This window comes from Mytilus edulis, chromosome 12 (assembly GCF_963676685.1).
Source record: "Mytilus edulis chromosome 12, xbMytEdul2.2, whole genome shotgun sequence".
Lineage (NCBI taxonomy): Eukaryota > Metazoa > Mollusca > Bivalvia > Mytilida > Mytilidae > Mytilus > Mytilus edulis.
In genome coordinates, this window is record NC_092355.1 from 33,803,667 (window position 1) to 33,824,651 (window position 20,985).

At 32.2% G+C, this 20,985-nt stretch overlaps 1 protein-coding gene across 1 annotated transcript in view; it reads left to right on the top strand.

The window, feature by feature from the left end:
* Positions 1 to 20,985, top strand: part of LOC139498309 (uncharacterized) — a 78,262-nt gene that overhangs the window by 2,336 nt on the left and 54,941 nt on the right. The window contains exons 2-4 of the mRNA XM_071286676.1: positions 5,475 to 5,531; positions 14,040 to 14,195; positions 15,051 to 15,122. Of these exons, the coding sequence (XP_071142777.1) occupies positions 5,475 to 5,531; positions 14,040 to 14,195; positions 15,051 to 15,122 (285 nt within the window). The remainder of the gene's footprint in view (positions 1 to 5,474; positions 5,532 to 14,039; positions 14,196 to 15,050; positions 15,123 to 20,985) is intronic.

Here is a 20,985-nt window from a genome sequence, read left to right on the forward strand (position 1 = left end):
TACCAAAGCTTCCCAAATTTTGATATGTTTCCAGGTGTGTTCGTGCATTTCCGCATGAACTATTCTACCAAAGCTTCCCAAATTTTAATATGTTGTTACCGATGACAAAATGGAGGTTAAGTGCAATAATGACGATTTTGACTTTTACCGTTCAGGAGTTATGGTTCTTGAAAGATTGAAAAGATGAGTTTCCAGTCGTGTCCGTGCATTTACGCATGGACTGTTCTACCAAAGCTTCCCAAATTTTAATATGTTGTTACCAATGACAAAATGGAGGTCAAGTTCAATAATGACGATTTTGACTTTTACAATTCAGGAGTTATGGTTCTTGAAAGATTGAAAAATTGAGTTTCCAGTCGTGTCCGTGCATTTACACATGAACTGGTCTACCAAAGCTCCCCAAATTTTAATATATTGTTACTGATGACAAAATGGAGGTCAAGTTCAATAATGACGATTTTGACTTTTACCGTTCAGGAGTTATGATTCTTGAAAGATTGAAAAATGGTGTTTCCAGTCGTGTCCGTGCATTTTCTCGTGAACCATTCAACCAAAGCTTTTGAAATTTTTATATATTTTGTTACTGATGACAAAATAGAGGTCAAGTTCAATAATGACGATTTTTACCGTTCAGAAGTTATGGTTCTTGAAAGATCGTAAAATGGCGTTTCCATTCACGTTGTTGCATTTACTCATGAACCATTAAATCTAAGCTTTTCAAATTTTAATATGTTGATACTGACTACAAAATGGAGGTCAAATTTGATATTGACGATTTTCACTTTCACCATTTATCAGTAATGGTTCTTGTGATATTGCCAGGATACAAATAAATGTTAATAAATCCGGTTTGCTGTCGTTGTGACAGCCTCTTGTTATATAGATAGATCGAAGTGCGATCGTGGCATAATGTGACTTGGGTATTATATCAATTGAGTTATAATATTATTTTCCAAAAATCTTCAGATTTTCTTCACTGTTTCTCATCCAATGTTTTATATGAGATCATCAATAAAAAATTTAACATAAAAGAAATTGAAATGTTTTCGTTTTAAATGTATTTATCATGTTTAGTAATTTTCAAAAGATTATGAATAGTTTTGATATAAGTTCTTGATAGCATATTCTCTCACGCAATAATTACAATGTGTTACTGTTAATAGATAAACAAATTTAAATTTAAATTTAAAACCAATTGATCAGAGAACATTTGAAGGTCTTTCCACATCGATTTTTAAAGTTATTGAAAGAAGCTAGTTCTTGTTTACTCAAGGTTGAAAATAGCATCAAATCATAAGTTTCGTTATACTGATGCGAATAATAAGTGGTATATATATTATTATATACTAAAGAGTGAAATTAGGGACATAATGTGCTACTTCTGGTCTCAAGGGATGGCTTATTTTACTCTGTTTCCAAACATATATAGCTTCTGTATAATTTTGCCTGTCAATAAGGAGATAATTGGCCACTTCCGTTTTATCAAAAGACAATTCTAGTATTTAAATTTTATAAGTTAATGCATTTAAACTACAAAATATATGGATACCGAGTACTTTTCATGACCAAGTATCTTGCAACGTAATGAATAAGTTACCATGGCTTTATCATGAATATAACTGATGTAAAAGCAAAGGTCAAAATCTAGAACATCAATTTTACATATGACATAATGAGCTCAATTTTAAGGTCATAAACCAAGGGCTTCAAATCAAAACACCATAGATCTAAATTATATATGGTCAATGAACTTTATCACTATATGCCTAATTATTAAAATAAGAGGGGAGAACACTCCAATTTAATGTTAGTGTACCCTTTCAACCAACACTTATGTGTTACGACATGTCGCAACTTTCATTTTATGAAAAAATGTTGCCGATATCTTATACGGTTTTTGAAAAGAATTGAAAATAAGGCAAAATCAAAATTTAAAAGATGACATTGACTCTGACCCTGACATAATTTGCTTATATTGGGTCAGGAATCTCAAATCATAAGACCCTAGATCTCGCTCACTTATGGTTTACAAGATAAAAATGCATATCACATGCATAAGGGGAATTAACTCCCATATGGAGTATTCATATTGCTTCGGTCAAAATAGGACAAAGCATGCGAAGGATATACCGAGCAATTTTATAAAATAAATTTGTGGCTTTCTTTTGCGGTTACGGAGGAAATGTAATCTCAAGGGAAACAGTGTTCGGGGAGATAACTCTTACAAAGAAAATTGTTCGTCTTAGCAGGGTGAAATTTAAAAGCGCATGAACTATACGATACAATATGAGAAATATCTAAGCAACATATTGCGAAACAAATATTTACCGGAAGAACAAAATTAGTCGGAAGAAAAAAAAATACATTGTAATCAGAAGAAATACAACGGAAAAGTGAAAAGACCGAGTAATAATCAGAACAAATACAAAAGGTATTTCTACAGAATGTGGAAAGACCCAATAAGTTTAATGTTTCCGTTTTAACATCAATTTTGACATGATCTGATTGAGAGTATTCTAATCAAGTTACAGCTCCAAAATCTAAGATTGTGATTTAGTACAGGGGATTTAATCTGATCGATATGATAAAACGACAGTGTTGTAAGAATCCGTTCGCGTGTAGAACCATTCGCTGGCGAAGAGATCATATACGTTCCGTTCAATACTTTGTTACAGTACACTCATAGTAAGTGCAGTATTGCGTAGCATGTATAGAATGGAAATTCACTCTTCGTCGGAGTTTGGTGTAGAACCTTACATAATGGTTTAGGATATAATTGTAAGAATACATGTTAAGTAGCTTATGTCTGTCCTATTTAATTACAGGGGTGAGGACAATCTTACACTTTTTTCTTTGGTAGACATATTATGTGACTGTGAAAAGGTCTTTAGTGGTTCGTAGGTAAAACTACCAACTTCTGTTTAGGTGTCAATATATATTATAAGTTGAACTGAAAAAAGACTGTCCTCGAGTATACAGAATGCAGTTCTTGTTTAGAAGTGTCTATTTTTGAACTGTAAAAATGTTATATGTTAAAAACGTTGTTTTCTGATTCTGCTGATATTTTGAGCAAAAGAGTTTTCCAGACTATTTAAACAGTTTCCCATAGTTTCTGACAAATCTCAAAAAACGTACAATATAATTTAAGGGATTTTGTAAACCTCATACACTTTATTATTATAACAAGCTTTAATTTATGATAATAAATAGTTGGCAATGCAGAATAGTAGAACGTTTTGATTAAAGAGAGTTCCATCTTGTTCATTGATATATGTATATATTTTCATTTAACTACGTGTTCTATTCTAGATAATGTATATTACAAGTAAGTCATGACTACACACACAGTTTATCTACACTTCGGAATCGTCAATCCGATTTGAGTTCAATTTGGTCTTCTATCCAATTTCATCTCTAGCAATTTATTTGTACTTAGTTTTTGCATTTCTGTTTCTTATGTATTGTGAGTAGCGGTGCGAACGTGATGGTCGTAGTACCGTCACTTTGAGATCTTAGTTCTCTTTCAACGATGGCTCAGCGACCTTAACAATCTTTCCAACACCTACCGCGATAAAAGAAAATAATGTACTCAAATAAAACTGCATGGGTATAGTAATAACTTGTTCTTATAACGTTTTTGTACGAAGTCTTGTAATATACATTATTTAGAAAAAGCACAAACAGTTAAATGCAGATATAGGTCATATATACACATATTTCTGTTTAAATGTTGTATTTTAAACTAGGTCACGAATGTTTTGCAAACGTTAACAGGACTCAACTCGTAACTTGCATGCTAACAGACGAGAAGGTATAACAATTCGATATGAAATATCAGATAAGGTGGCAATCAAAGCTCAAATATCATAAAAAAAAAGGAAACAAATAAGAAGATAAAACAAAAAAACGCGTACATATCAAATATCTTCATAATCATATTAAAGATAAGTCGAAATGATTTAATTTAATTGTAATGAAATTATTGGATTCCAGTCAATCAATAAGTATACTCCTTTTTGAAGATTGAAAATATATGTTTTTGGATCAGGTTTTGACTAGAATTATTTGTGTTATGCACAAAATTAGAAGTGTACAAAATGTAGTTCTGGATATATTTTAACAATTGCTGTATACCTCACCAACGTCAAAATGATTTCATTTGCTTACAATGGCTTAAGTAAAGAATAAACAGATACGTAGGCCGTGTTCACATTGACCTAAACTCGGTGTTGTGTAAGTGTAACTTACACATAAACTAAACAAAATTACGTTCCCATTGCTAAAACTCAATGTTTACATGTAGCGTAAATCATGTTTTGTCTACATGCAATTGATACTCGATGTAGGCCTTGTGTAGATTTAATGTACACAAAACTAGGCATTTAAACATTAGTTTCACTGTTTATATTTAAGGAACAAGCGGTGTTTGAATAAAATGGATATTTATAACAATTATTAATAAAGTTCTTTGTAGAAATATTTGTGTAAACTTGATATATTTATTTGTTTATTTATTTAGAAAAAATTAACGTAGCTTTATTAGCCCTTATCCAACTTCAAAAGCAGCATCATTGCCGAACACATAATTCATTTAAAAATTAAGGTCTTTCCGAATCGACTTGACTTACACAGAAATATCTGCCACTGGTCTTTACTCAAACAACGATTCATTCATAAATGCATTACTCAAAAAGTGTGAGGTAAATGTATTATGTGTCTAGTATCTCGGATCCGTTAAATTACACTTAAAAAAAACAAAAAAAAACACCATTACCCCCTCCTTTTGCCAAATACTCCTTGGAGAAGAAATACCATTTGAACAAACAGAAAAGATAGAAATCAGTGATCCCTAATATATCTTTCTTCTTCTTCTGTAAGCACGCTGCTACAGCCTACGTTTTATAATGCTTAATCGAGACATCTTTAGTATCTTAAAACTACTGCAAATCATCAAAATGACTTTCATAAAGAAGCAACCACTTAACTTCAGAAAGGGGGTGAGTGGGGGGGGGGGGGGAGTATTTTGTGTATTTATCTGAGTCAGACGTTTTTCCGCGCAAACGTTTTATTCCGGGCTTTTTTTTTCGATGCTGCTAATCAATTTTGTTTTCAACATTTAACACCATAATGTATGGGTAAACTCTTGATTCAGAATTTTTTTTTATCATTTGTAGAATCAGATTTTTTTTTATCAAATTGGGGTTCGGAATATACCCCCCCCCCCCCTTTTCCCTTCCGATTTGAAGTCAAATGATCGTTCCCTTACTGCTAGAATAGTTGTGATTCATCAAGCTTAAAACTTAATAGACAATTTTCAATGTTCTCGTTTAGAGTATTATAAAACCAGTCACGCTCTGAACATTCCTAAATTGAAGAAAGCAATCCAATGAAATGCTGTTTTGGTAGGGAAAAAAAGCTCTGTAGAAGAAAAACCTCTTGAAATAATAATTAAAATGTCTAATTTTCTTATTCAGATGGCATCTTTTTTGGACCATGAAGAATTCTTAGCTACTATACAAAACACAAAGAGAGTAAGATAAATTTAAGTTACAAGAGCGTGCAGCTTGTATTCAGCCTTGATATAACGTCAAAAGTGTTTCAGCAAAAAACATCATCGAAAGATACCAATATCTTTTTTGTAAATATGTGGTTTTAAATTCACAAAAAATTATCAATAGTTTAGAAGTATAGATTATATGTACTGAAGTTGAATATTATTTTGATTACGTGTTATATTGATCTTTTTTTGTCTTATAAATTAGAACTTTTACTGTTTATTCTAATTTTGATGGTATTCATTTAACGTAGCTCGTACATCCCGTCGTTGTGTTATTGTACATGTGCTATGGTAAATGTTTGGTTTTTGTCTTTCGTTTTTGCTTGTGTGCTATATAATTTTTTGCTTTTCTTTATTGATTCATTTGGTTGTTTGATAATTTTTAAGATTATAGAACAATGTTAACGTTTTTTTTGTTGTTTTTTGTTGTTGTATTTTTCACATTTCTACATCTGTTAGTTTTATTCACACATTGTTGTCAGTATAAGGGAATTTATTGCAACTGTCGAACAAGGGAAATGTTAATCTAGCTTTTAAAGCAGCTGTAACTCGCCACCATTGTCAATTCATGGGTATGTCTTTACCATGTTAGCAACATGACAGTTATTATCCATTGTAACAGATCTTTGTAATTTTTTAATAATGGTATTTTATTCACACTGCCTAAGAATAGATAGTAACAAAACAACTCTGGCTAGCATTTCACACCAAAACAAAATCGTGCGATTTACGGAAACAATTAAACATACGTTAAGCGTAAGAATTTACCTGCGACTGTTTCAAAAACGTCAGCCGCGTTTGTGTCTATAAAAAAACTTTCAAAACCAAGATAAAAATCAATCTTCAAAGCATACATAACTTTTTCCAATTTGATATAACAAATTAATTCTAGGAACATATGTACATGCACATGGTGCAGGGATAACAAACTTTTTTTCCTTCTTCAAAAAGCCCGTCATGTTCATTCATCAATTTAAAAAAAAACATGAAAAGATTATCCAACTTTAAATTCATTTTTATCATTTTTCAAACATAATTTGTTTTAATGTAAGACACACGCGCAAAATTAAGATGGATTGTAAGGTATTATTTTCTGTGGAATATATCATTTGTATAATCTAAGGAACTATATAGCAGTGCATTTATTGGTTAAGGATTCTACATCCTAAGTAATGCAATAAACACATTTAGGCATATTCTCTAAAATTAGTCCTAGCGTCTTATTTATATAACATTTATGCCAAATAGGTATTTGGGAAAATCACCATCAACGCAGAAATTTTTTGATATATCAAATTTACATTTTGTTATGTCTAATTTACATTTTAATTTATCAAACTAATAAATTGTTATACTTGTAACTAAATATTTAAAATTGATAATCAGTAAGATCAAATTTATAATTCATATTCGTGAATAGGGGACCGGATATTAATTCCGACATTTTGACAGTATCCACTATCATTTGTGAAACGGATATAACAGCGGTCAACCAACTCGTGATTGCATCATAAAATGTACGAAGAGATGATTTTGACTTCATTATTTAGAACGCGTGGTGTAAGAACTTTGTTTTGAGCAGCAACTATATTTGCATTGAATCCGTTTTTTATATCGCCTGATAAAGTTCAGATAATATTATCTTCTGTTAAAAAAAGACTAGAAATGTCAGATCGCTTGTGTATTATATGCTTTTGCGGTATCATTTACTCATATCATAATTTAAAAAAAAATCAGCACGGGCCTTGATGGCATTAAACCAACTATCGTTAAAAAAAAGAAATGAACCAAAATATAAACCAAATGTTAAAGTGCCATTTGCCCAAAGTCTAATCTACCAAATATTGTTATCAAAATCTAATTGCATATGGAGTGAATCTTAGATGAAACACACATTTATTATTTTGAATAATCCGTTACTCTTTTACTGTTTGACTGAAAAATATAATGACTAAATAATTGATGGTTGGTCAGTAGTTGGTGATCTTAACCTTATATAGCATATTTGCAGATCCTGTTAGTAAAATGTCCTGACAAAACTACTGATAGTCTAAAGTTTTCATGCGTCTGTTACATACATTTGTATTCTCTTCCAGTTTGAAATTCGTAGAGTCTTTGTCAAAAGTAGTTATTATAGTATGAACTGGTCAGTTCTGAAAGTGAAATATTTGATTAATTGTGTGATGCGCAAAGGAATAGGTCCGGTAAGGACCATTTTTTGCCTTTAATTTCAAGTTCATCTAACGAACGATTTCAGACGCTTTTTAAACTCGTAAGTGTCAATTTCAGTTGATTCAAAAAGTATATTTAAAATGTTTTGACTGATCTACTCATTAAAAATCCGATTCTAGCTTAAATATGAAAAATCTATCAAATATGCCCAAAAATGTCACTTTTCAGTTGTTTTCTGTCAAAAATGAAAATAGCCGCATCCGTGTTCATCCACAACCTTTATATATGTTATGTATTTTCATCAAATACAACTTACATTTCAATATTAAGAATGAACACGAATACGACCACTTTCATTTAAGACGGAAACCGTCTAAAATTTAACTAAAATGCTAAAATTGTGAAGATTTCAGTGATTAAGCATGACTTAATGATGTTTGCATCCAATGTATGTGCATTGTATTGTCAAAAACAGCCCATATTTATGTAACAGAAGCATTCTACTGTCCAATAAATAACTAAAAGTATACGATTTAACAATTTTTTAAAACCTCTATACTTTGGTCCAAAAAAGGGTCTTTATGAACCTATTCGTATAATATCGGCCATCAAAATTATAAAATTGAAAGATTTCTAAATTTTTAAATCGAAAAAATGGAAAACTATACCAAAAAATCCATTCCAGGCTTTTAGTCGACTCATGAAGATAAAGGATATCACGCTCTTTGATGAGTCTGTATGAAGATTGTTTGTAATAGGAAGAAAATAAAGTAAATAGAAATACTAATCTTCCATCCTTCCATCCTTATCCATTTGTTGTTCATTTTCTAAGGCAAGTCCTTGTTAATTGACATTTCTCCCGACTTCTGCTGTTAAGGACATACCAATCATATTTACTAATAATTTGTTTTGGACGTACATTTTTGAATTATCTACCAATACAATTGATGGTACATAGCCGTCTGATCTGCGTGTTTTTCACAAGAATTACGCATTCGAGTAACAAAACAATTGTTTGCAGTGACAGGAAGTCGTCCCAAACAATAAGAAACAGTTTATTCGCGTAGTTGTTTTAACCATATATTGATTCTAAAATTGGTTTAAAGAAGTTCTGAATAATTTTCAGTCGAGACCTTCAGTGACCTTTCACTGAAATTATTAGTACTAAAAAAAATGTGCACCTCTCTTTTCTGACCTCATTTATTGTGTTGGTCAAAAACAAGTTGAATCAAGAAGCCAGATTATTTAATTGAATATTCAGACCTATTGGTGACGTTCTTCCTATTGAAAAATCAAACTTTTCTGAATCGGATCACTAAAAATATCATCTCGAATTAGATATTGAACACAAAAATAGATACTGCCTCAAATGCCTTATGTGTTATGTTCGACATAAAACTCAAATTTGACATAAGCGGTAATCACAGTACCATAATCTATGATAAAAAAATTCAAAAAGATTAAAATTTGAAATTCTCCCACATTATGCATTGTTATATATGTTATATTAACCAACTACGCCGGCAAATAGAATATTCATTTTCTATTTCGTTCGGTATTCCACAGATTGAAACTGCTACTCAGAATCATCTGAGCCGAAATTCAATGAACCAAAGTTCAAGAGAGAACACTTCAAATTGAAAAGACATTGATCGGAAGATACCAAGACGTTTTATTCTATATTAGCTTCTCAAACAATACATGTAATACTTGATGTTGTTTGGTTTTTGTAATAAGGTGATGCTAATGTTTATCATCTTAATAACATGTTAAACCTTTTTTTTTTAATTTGTCTTCGTATATAAATAACTTTGCAGTATAATTTGCTAAGCGTATTCATAATTTTCAACCCCAAGTGCAGCAGAATTTGAAATGCAGAAAGCTGTGGTATTTTGACAATGTTTCCAAATTTTGCTAATTTTGAAGAAAAGAATTATTGTTACCAAAAGATTTATTTTAACAAAGAAGTAGATCTTCTGAAACATATCTTATTACAAATGATTTAAGAACCTAATTATGGCTATTTTAAAAATGTATGATGAAATTCGAATAATGAAGAAGTTAGTATTTTTTTCAAATCAATTATCTTTAAGGTAAAAAACGTTGATATCTAACTGTATTTACTTTGAAATTTATACAATGACAGTTCTCAAACATGACATTAAAACATTAAACAGTATGCTATATCCATTAACTTCAGGTTCTGATATATACATTATGCTTTTTTCTCGATAATGGAATGTTTAGTGACATCTATCCCATTAAACTTGAAATACAAGCAGCAGCAGATACAAAAAATAGATATATGAGAAGTGGTAACAGTTATCAAAGGTACCAAGATTATAATTTAGTACGCCAGACGCGCGTTTCGTCTAAATAAGACTCATCAGGGAAGCTCATATCAAAATATTTATAAAGCCAAACAAGTAAAAAGCATTGAGGATCCCAAATTCCAAAAAGTTATGCCAAATACGGCCAAGGTAATCTATGCCTGGGATAAGAAAATCCTTAGTTTTTTGGAAAATTCTAAATTTTGTAAACAGGAAATTTACAAAAATGACCTCATTATTGATATTCATGTCAACACCGAAGTGTTGACTACTGGGCTGGTGATACCCTCGGGGACGAAACGTCCACCAGCAGTGGCATCGACCCAGTGGTGTAAACAGTTATCAAAGGTACCAGGATTATGATTTAGTACGCCAGACACGCGTTTCGTCTAAAAGATCTGCAAAACTGGGCCATGGCTCGCACAAACAGTAAGCTATACTGTATGAAGCGCCTACAAATGTACACGTGTAAAACCATTCAAACGGAAAAAAACAAACGGTCTTATCTATAAAAAAAAAATGAGAAACGAGAAACAGTAAAGAACCACACTAACAAACTACAACTACTGAACATCAAATTCCTGCTACAAATTCGAGTTGCATTTAAAAATTGTTATCGACGGTCTATTGTGAACACATGTTCATAGAAATAGAGATGGTTTCGGATTCGCTTTCCATTTCTAAAGTTTTTTTAAGTATTATCGAATACATTTTACAGTTGATAAACTGTTCCATAGCTTGCATCACCATTGTTCTAAATTGAATTGAAGGTTTTTGTTTACAAAACACTATAAAACCAAGAGTTATGAGCAGTCAGGATCCTACTTCGTCAAAATTATCTCCCCATTACGCCAGTTCATTTTCACAATCGTAGAAATGGAAGCCATGACGCGCTACCAATTTTGCTCTTGGAAATCGATAAATTTATCCACATTGCACCAGTACGATCCTTATATGTCAGTTGCATTATTACGAGAAATGTATCAACTCGCTAATGAGCATCAGTTAATGATCTTGTCTGCATTGATTCAACTTAAAACTATTGTCTGATCGGTTGTCAGGTGGAATTTTCGAAAAATCATAAACATTTAAAAAAAATCTAATTAAATATTTCGTGAAAGGGCAGACTAGATTTTTTTAGTGGTTGAAGACTATAAACCCTAGTTATCACACACAAAACATTATAATTTTTCGAAGATATGCATTTTCATCATCCAACTTGAAAGACTGTCGTCAAGTACTTTTAGTAAAATAATAGCTATTCGAACACACCTGCTCTGTTTTTGTGATTCATTAGATAGGTATTTCACTTGACCCATATATTTCATCATTTAGTACTGTGATTTTTATAAGTTATAAAGTCAACCTATAGCTTTGATATATAAAAATGATAGAATCTGAAGCGAGACGGTGTCTGAAAAATTCTTGCTTTGTACGATGTCAAGACAAAATATTCAACACAGACACGCCCTAACATAAAAAGGTGCACTCAATTTTCTATTTTCGATACTATTGTTACCCGTTTTTTGGAATTTTTTCTTGAACACGAAAATTACTGAACTAATAGATTGATATGTTTTCCGTCCGTGGTAATTTTTTAAAGAAATCGGAGGATATGCATTTTCTACATCCAACTTTAAGATACCCATGCCGTCGACCTGATATCTAATTGTTCTGCTTAACTATGTACTAGATAAATTGAAAACTTATGCAAATAGTGTTTTTGAAATATAATACTTCGTTATTGAGAAAAAAATGTAATTTTGTTTGTTTCTATTAACTTTTAAATTTTTTGTCACTATAGTAAACATTACAGTACACATTTATCGCCTTCTCTAACAAAGAGCTTCGATTCTTTTGTTCTATTTCAACCGGGTTTCCGACTGTGAGTAGTGAAGTTGACTTCCAAATCAATATTGAAATAGAGTGCATCATTTCGATTAATTTACGAACGCTATCGAGAGTTCTTCGATAATAATGAAATAATAAGTTTATTGTTATGCTACAGTTGTTGTAACCCTTTTTTTTCTCGAATCTGACCCGCCTTGATAAACTCATCATTGTCATTGTACATACATGAGTCAGACGACTGTTTTCACATGTTGGTCATGATTTGCTTAACTTTCCGTAGCACATTTGAGATAACACCCAGATTCTGATTAGGTCAGTCTTTAGTTAATTATGCTGTCTTATGGTCGTTTTTCTTCTTTCTTTTTATTGTAAGACTAGTTTGTTTTCGAATGAAGAGTTGGAATAATTCATTGGTATCGTATTGCTCTCTTTTATGGTTCTATAGTGCTAAGAAGGTGCGATAACAAATATTGTCTAACGTTGTTTAGTTGATGACAGGACACATTCAAATTTAACGTAGTCAGTCAAAGGAAATATTTTTTTAAAACGAGTAGATATTAAGTTAAAAAATGTATATCGTGTTACCAGCATTGCAGTTACAATGAAAACAATTACAAGATTGGCATAAGAATTGTGAACATGTTGTAAAAATTAATTAAAATAAAGCTAAAATAAATTTGAGTAATTGGATAAACAAAATTGCATTATTAGAAACTATAAGGAATTTACTTTAATATATCTTCAGAGTGCATACTAGAAAGTTGTATAAACACAGCAATCAATTTTAGGACAAAAGGTTTCTATCAAATACTTGCTGTTTAAAGTGCAGCTCCCTCTAACAGATTATTTGTTAAAAGTGACCAAAATAATAAAACGTATGTTTGATATATTTAACGGTACAGTAGAACAGCTTGTTGAACAAAAAAGGTGTTCACCAAGATGAAGCACTATCTCAGGAACGTTATTCCAATCCCGTAATGCTTTATTACAGAACTGATTTTTGTAAGTGTGAAAAAATAGTTTGTAACAATCACTAAGAAATGAACTGAGAACACCTGATGCCAGCGGATACGATACGGTCAACGTTTAGTTAAAGTAGCCAACATTACAAACAGGGAATATGGAGTTTAAAATATTCAGTTAAATCTCAGATGATGTGGTTTCATAAGTACATATAAATATTTATTGACGCCTTTTTGAATGCAAAATATTGAAAATGTAAAACTTCATAGTTTCATCTTTAAGATCTCCTGTGAGGGATTCATTTCGTGTAGTGGAATGTTGAGCCTTAAAAATATCATCAACAAACTGTATCATTGTTAGGATATTGCAAATTAACCAAGCCTTGTAAAAACATTATACAACAAAATACTTCGCCTTGGGAATAGGCATCCGTGTGAGGCACATGTTCAGCTTCAACGTGCAGTTTTAAGATACATGCTTTCCTTTTTGATTTATGCATTAAGCCTGTTTTAATTGTCATATACATTAAAAATCAAGATAATACAATGCAATCACATGGACAAATAGAGATAACCAACCTCAGTACAGTGTAGATTTTTATTAGATTTCTACAAAACATAAAACTTTGTAAAATAAAAGATGGCACATACAAATCTATAATATAGAAAAACCACAAATTCATTCGTTAATTGAAGACAAACAGACAACACAATGGCAAGGAAGGAAAACAAAAATAAAAGAATAAGAACAGCTATAAAACTCAACATAGAGACCATTATGAAATCAAAAATAATTTGGGATTATCTTGGAATTTGATGCGACTTTCACACAAATTAGCGGTTTAGTTAACTTTTTAAACCAGGTTCAATTCACCATTTCCTTCATTGGAAAATGATTGTACAAAGGCAGGAATATCACAGTTGTTATCCATTCGTTTGATGTGTTAGAGATTTTCATTTTGCAATTTTCCATTTGAAGAGGGGCTTTCCGTTTTGTATTTTTCTCGGAGTTCAGTTTTTGTCTGATTTTACCTTTTTTGAAGAGTTAGCAAATGTGTAAAGCTTTAAAATTTATATTGTATTTTCGAACGTTTGTAAATATATTAGGAAACAAATTCATAATGCTAACTATATTTCATTTATAATAGAATGTTCTTTTTTTTTTAGTTTCCTACTAAACCAGATAGACCATCAGTTAGATTCGATAAAGATGGTGACTATAAAGTGAAGGCATTTATTGATTGGAATTATCCAAATGCAAATGGGTCTCCAGTAACTGGGTATACATTAGACATTAAAAAACAAAACGATTCTAGTATACAGGTAATACCATTAGTGTTGCTGTTAGAGTTTATATTGAAATTTTTGTCGGACATTTACTAATTACTACACCATCTTGTATATCAACTAAAATAAAACAAAAGTCTACATTCATGTTTTGTTTAGTGTCCTAGATATTTAACTTAGCAACAAGTGTCACATTAAATGAACATAATACAAGGAAAATTGTCAAGATGATATAAACTTAAAATAGATGTACATCTGTTATTATTCGAACCACCAAATATAGCAGCATATAGATTAAAGTATAAGACAAAAAGACCAAATGTAACTTGAACCATTCAACAAGGAATATGAGGTTAATGTCAGATGACAACTGCCAGTTGTATATAAACATCTTCCAAATCTTCCATACAGCAAATCAATTAAACAAATAGCTCATAGTATCAGATACATATTGACCATGAAAACGTAACCTTGATCACAATTCAATGAACTAAGGTCGGGTGTATAGAAAAACTGTCTGACATGCGTTAAGACCTTTCAAGGTAAGCGCATACTTCATATAGTTATCCTTTTACTGATAATAATCAGTCATCGAACCCTAAAATGTAGATCAAGAAAAAATGAAATAAAACAGCATGCCAATTAGGCATCTGCATACAATGTAAAAACCATAAAGTCATCCACCTTCTAAAATGTAAAGCTTGTAAGAAGTTAGTTAACGCCGCCGTCGTTTCATTATTCTTATATTGACCTTGTCGCAAACTTGACAAACCTTCATAAACAAATTCCATGTAATTCCCGTTTGGATGATAGTGTACTTATGCAATTGTATATCAAATGTCTGTTGTGATTAAAGTTTGCACTAATGTTTTTGTCATTGTATCTTAATAGATAAAATGCAATGATTGTAAAGCTGAATCAAATGGTCTGGAGTGTAATACAAACTACAGTTTTAGAGTAATGGTATGCCTTTCAATTTACGACAGCAAATTGTATCAATGAAGATAATTTTTCCGTTTGTGTGATCAGTAAGAGTAAATTGACAATTGTGAACCTCAGTAGTTTTTCTTTATAATTACTAGCAGTTTATGCAAACTCCGCATCAGTACGATAATGATATCTCTCAAATATATACCTATTGTCTTCGTCTATCATTTTTGCTATTTAAGGTGGTATGGGAGTTTAAAAAAAAATGATAGAATTAGTTCATACTTTGCCGAAATGTTGTATCTGTTGGTGAATGTTCAAAAATTAAATAAAAATGACAGGTCACCGCGCATTTTTTCAATCTACAGGTTGTGAAAAAAGGGCACATTTTGTATGCATTATACAGGTGAAAACACCATTTTATGATTAGAATCTAAACAAAGTGATAGAATTGTTTAGGAAAAGATAGCTTTCAAACAATGCTTTGAGAATATCAAATGAAAATATAGGTTCACCGTTTGTTTTTTCCAGTTTAGATACAAAATTTCATAGAAAATGGACTGTTTTAGAGTTACCTCCCCTTAAAATTCCAATTTAAAAACATTTAAAAACAACCAAAACTAATCTATACTTGTAAAAGTATTAATATTTATAAGTTATATTCTTATAAATTGGTTCTTTTAAATGAAAATTCACATTTAATATCTGCATTCCTGCAATAAATTGTGCTAACTTCATAGAAAATCTGGACCTTTGGTTCTCTATTTTTTTAACAATCAAAGATGATGGAAGACACCCATACCACCCTAAAAGTGATTTTAATTATAAATACTGGTATTCATAATATGGTTGCTCTTTGAGGGAGGATAATTATGGCACCCTCAACAGAGTTGGGGTGACATATTGTTATTGTACGTTTCTTTTTAAGTCACCAAAACGGAGTTTTTGGCGACTTATTGTTTTTGTATCGTTTCTTATTATTATGTCACCCTGACTGAGGTCGGGTGACATATTGTTATTGTACGATTCTTTTTTTTATTATTATTCCACACTTTTTTGTCCAGACTATTTCTGAGAATAGGATGGACCAATTGTTATGGAACTTTACCAAAATGTTAAAGACCATGTGCAGAAGTGCAGTCGATGGTTGGCATATCCAACATGGCTGCCGTTGTCAAGGAAACAGAAAGAATGTAAAAATGTAATAGAACATTCTAGAACATTGATGTTAAAGTAAATCTACGACAATTAAATGTTATATAATGGTATTATATTATAGCGAGCACAATATAAAGCAGCAGTATGACTTTGGAATTTTCAAATGTTGCCATGGAAACTGTGCAAAAAAAGCCAAATTTTGAAAATTCTTCAAAACTGTATGAAACGTTACAGAAATGTTAACTTGTTAATCTAGATGCGGCTTTCAACTTTGGAATTTCCAAAATGGCTGCCGTTACCATGGCTGCTGTTTAGTGGCAATTGGTGGACCAGGGTGACATCCGCTATTGCTTGCAATGGCAATTCTAGTTATTATTCTTATTCTTCTCTTTCTGACCCCTTAAACTGTCCTACCATTTTTTGGGAAGCAGTACAGGATGGAAAATGTATATTTATTATGGGTATAGGTCTGCATCATGGGGGTTGCAGAACCCAATGTCCATGATACCAGGGTGTCATCTTGGCATAATTAGGGGGGCTCAAAGATGGGTGGGGTCAATTTTTTTTTGCATTTCATCAATTTTCTGCTGTAAATAGAGTAGATGGTATTATATTTTCTTTTATGAATATTTAGAGACACATGTCAGCTTCAACTTGGAACTAATTTTATTTCAGTAGGGGGTCTCCTTGGCATAATTTTAGGGGGGTGAATTTTTATGGAACATTCCAGAACATCAATGTCAAATTAGTTCTAGAGACATTAAATGGTACATGATTGTATATAATTATGGAGGGAACACATTACAGTGGGGGTTGGACTTTGGAATATTCAAAATGGCCCCCGTTACCATGGAAACAGCAAAAATATGAAAAACTTCAAAATGCTTCAAAATTATTGAAACTTATAGCAAATGTTGCCTAATGTATGTAAACTAAACTTTTGAGTTTGGAATTTTCAAAATGGCCGCCGTTGCCATGGAAACAGCAAAAATGTCCAAAAATTTCAAAATGCTTCAAAATTGATGAAACTTAAAACAAATGTTGCCTACCATATGTGGACATTACTTTTGACCTCAAAATTTCCAAAATGGCCGCCGTAACCATGGAAACGGCAAAAATGTTAAAATATCAAAATCCATTCGAATTAATGAAACTTTACACATAGGTAATTTGGCATCATTGATACCGCAGAACAAACGATTTGGGGTCCGTTTTGGTGACTTTTGTGTTAGCATCCTAACACAGGATTACTTGTTATGGCACCCTAAACGGAGTTTGGGTGACATATTGTTATTCTACGTTTCTTTTTTTCTTATTATTTTATTTATTCTTCCACACATTTTGTCCATGCTATTTCTCAGAATTGGCTTGAACAATATTGATGGAACTATACCATAATGTAGACCACTATATGAAATTGTGCAAACGGGGTATGGCATCATCAAGATGGCTGCCGTTGCCATGGAAACTGATAAAATGTGAAAAAAAATGCAATTTCTAAATCTTTCATTATAAGACCTAGCTGGATGAAATTGTATGGTAATGTTCCTTGGTATGCCTAGATGTTGTGACAATATTAGGAAATTCCAAAATGGCCGCCATTGTCATGGAAACAGGGCAAAAGTTTAACATTGGCCCTACGGGAAAACATTTTGAAGCTGCATTTCCTGCAAGAATATTAAATCAAACCTTCTACAACTTAATCAATATGTTACATGGCATGTCTCAAAGTTGCTCCTGTCTTTGAAATTTTGGAAATGGTACCCGTAACCATGGAAATAGCAAAAATTTCAAAAATTTCAAAATGCTCCAAAATTGACGAAACTTTACAAAAATGTTAATTGGCATGTGTATATGTTATCTTTGACTTTGAATTTTTCAAAATGGCTGCCCCACCTGGCAATGGGGGAAGGGTGCCATCCGTTATTGCTTGCAATTACGACTTATTGTTTTTGTATCGTTTCTTATTATTATGTCACCCTGACTGAGGTCGGGTGACATATTGTTATTGTACGATTCTTTTTTTTATTATTATTCCACACTTTTTTGTCCAGACTATTTCTGAGAATAGGATGGACCAATTGTTATGGAACTTTACCAAAATGTTAAAGACCATGTGCAGAAGTGCAGTCGATGGTTGGCATATCCAACATGGCTGCCGTTGTCAAGGAAACAGAAAGAATGTAAAAATGTAATAGAACATTCTAGAACATTGATGTTAAAGTAAATCTACGACAATTAAATGTTATATAATGGTATTATATTATAGCGAGCACAATATAAAGCAGCAGTATGACTTTGGAATTTTCAAATGTTGCCATGGAAACTGTGCAAAAAAAGCCAAATTTTGAAAATTCTTCAAAACTGTATGAAACGTTACAGAAATGTTAACTTGTTAATCTAGATGCGGCTTTCAACTTTGGAATTTCCAAAATGGCTGCCGTTACCATGGCTGCTGTTTAGTGGCAATTGGTGGACCAGGGTGACATCCGCTATTGCTTGCAATGGCAATTCTAGTTATTATTCTTATTCTTCTCTTTCTGACCCCTTAAACTGTCCTACCATTTTTTGGGAAGCAGTACAGGATGGAAAATGTATATTTATTATGGGTATAGGTCTGCATCATGGGGGTTGCAGAACCCAATGTCCATGATACCAGGGTGTCATCTTGGCATAATTAGGGGGGCTCAAAGATGGGTGGGGTCAATTTTTTTTTGCATTTCATCAATTTTCTGCTGTAAATAGAGTAGATGGTATTATATTTTCTTTTATGAATATTTAGAGACACATGTCAGCTTCAACTTGGAACTAATTTTATTTCAGTAGGGGGTCTCCTTGGCATAATTTTAGGGGGGTGAATTTTTATGGAACATTCCAGAACATCAATGTCAAATTAGTTCTAGAGACATTAAATGGTACATGATTGTATATAATTATGGAGGGAACACATTACAGTGGGGGTTGGACTTTGGAATATTCAAAATGGCCCCCGTTACCATGGAAACAGCAAAAATATGAAAAACTTCAAAATGCTTCAAAATTATTGAAACTTATAGCAAATGTTGCCTAATGTATGTAAACTAAACTTTTGAGTTTGGAATTTTCAAAATGGCCGCCGTTGCCATGGAAACAGCAAAAATGTCCAAAAATTTCAAAATGCTTCAAAATTGATGAAACTTAAAACAAATGTTGCCTACCATATGTGGACATTACTTTTGACCTCAAAATTTCCAAAATGGCCGCCGTAACCATGGAAACGGCAAAAATGTTAAAATATCAAAATCCATTCGAATTAATGAAACTTTACACATAGGTAATTTGGCATCATTGATACCGCAGAACAAACGATTTGGGGTCCGTTTTGGTGACTTTTGTGTTAGCATCCTAACACAGGATTACTTGTTATGGCACCCTAAACGGAGTTTGGGTGACATATTGTTATTCTACGTTTCTTTTTTTCTTATTATTTTATTTATTCTTCCACACATTTTGTCCATGCTATTTCTCAGAATTGGCTTGAACAATATTGATGGAACTATACCATAATGTAGACCACTATATGAAATTGTGCAAACGGGGTATGGCATCATCAAGATGGCTGCCGTTGCCATGGAAACTGATAAAATGTGAAAAAAAATGCAATTTCTAAATCTTTCATTATAAGACCTAGCTGGATGAAATTGTATGGTAATGTTCCTTGGTATGCCTAGATGTTGTGACAATATTAGGAAATTCCAAAATGGCCGCCATTGTCATGGAAACAGGGCAAAAGTTTAACATTGGCCCTACGGGAAAACATTTTGAAGCTGCATTTCCTGCAAGAATATTAAATCAAACCTTCTACAACTTAATCAATATGTTACATGGCATGTCTCAAAGTTGCTCCTGTCTTTGAAATTTTGGAAATGGTACCCGTAACCATGGAAATAGCAAAAATTTCAAAAATTTCAAAATGCTCCAAAATTGACGAAACTTTACAAAAATGTTAATTGGCATGTGTATATGTTATCTTTGACTTTGAATTTTTCAAAATGGCTGCCCCACCTGGCAATGGGGGAAGGGTGCCATCCGTTATTGCTTGCAATTACAAATCTAGTTATGGCACCCTCAACGGAGTTGGGGTGACGTATTGTTATTCTACGTTTCTTTTTTTTCTTATTATTATTATTTTTATTATTTTTCTTCCACACATATTGTCCAGGCAATTTCTCAAAATCTATAGGACCAAAGTTGATGGTACTTTACTATATTAAGGACCCCCATGTGCAAAGTTGCAGGAAACATGGAATGGTTTCAGATGGCTACCGTTACCATGGAAACAGAACAAATGTGAAAAAATCCAGTTTTTGGTTTCAGTGAACTGTTTGGATATGCTTTATCTCAGAATCATCATATTTTAATACAATGTAGGTGCCCACTATATACAGGTGTTGGATAATTTTGGCACTCATTGGAACTACTATGTTGCCATGGAAACTACTCCAAAAATTTCAAAATTCTCAAAATGCTCCAAACTTCAGGAAACTTCACAGTAACGATGAGCAACATTGGAAGATGTGGCATTTGGAGTTGGAATTTCCAAAATATCTTTTGCTACCATGGAAACAATGCTAAAAGGTCAAAAATTTCAACAAAAAAAAAATGCTGCAAACTGGATAAAACTTTACAGGAATGGTCAATGGCATCAGCAGAGTTGACTTTTGAAGTTTGAATTTTCAAAATGGCCGCCGTAACCATGGAA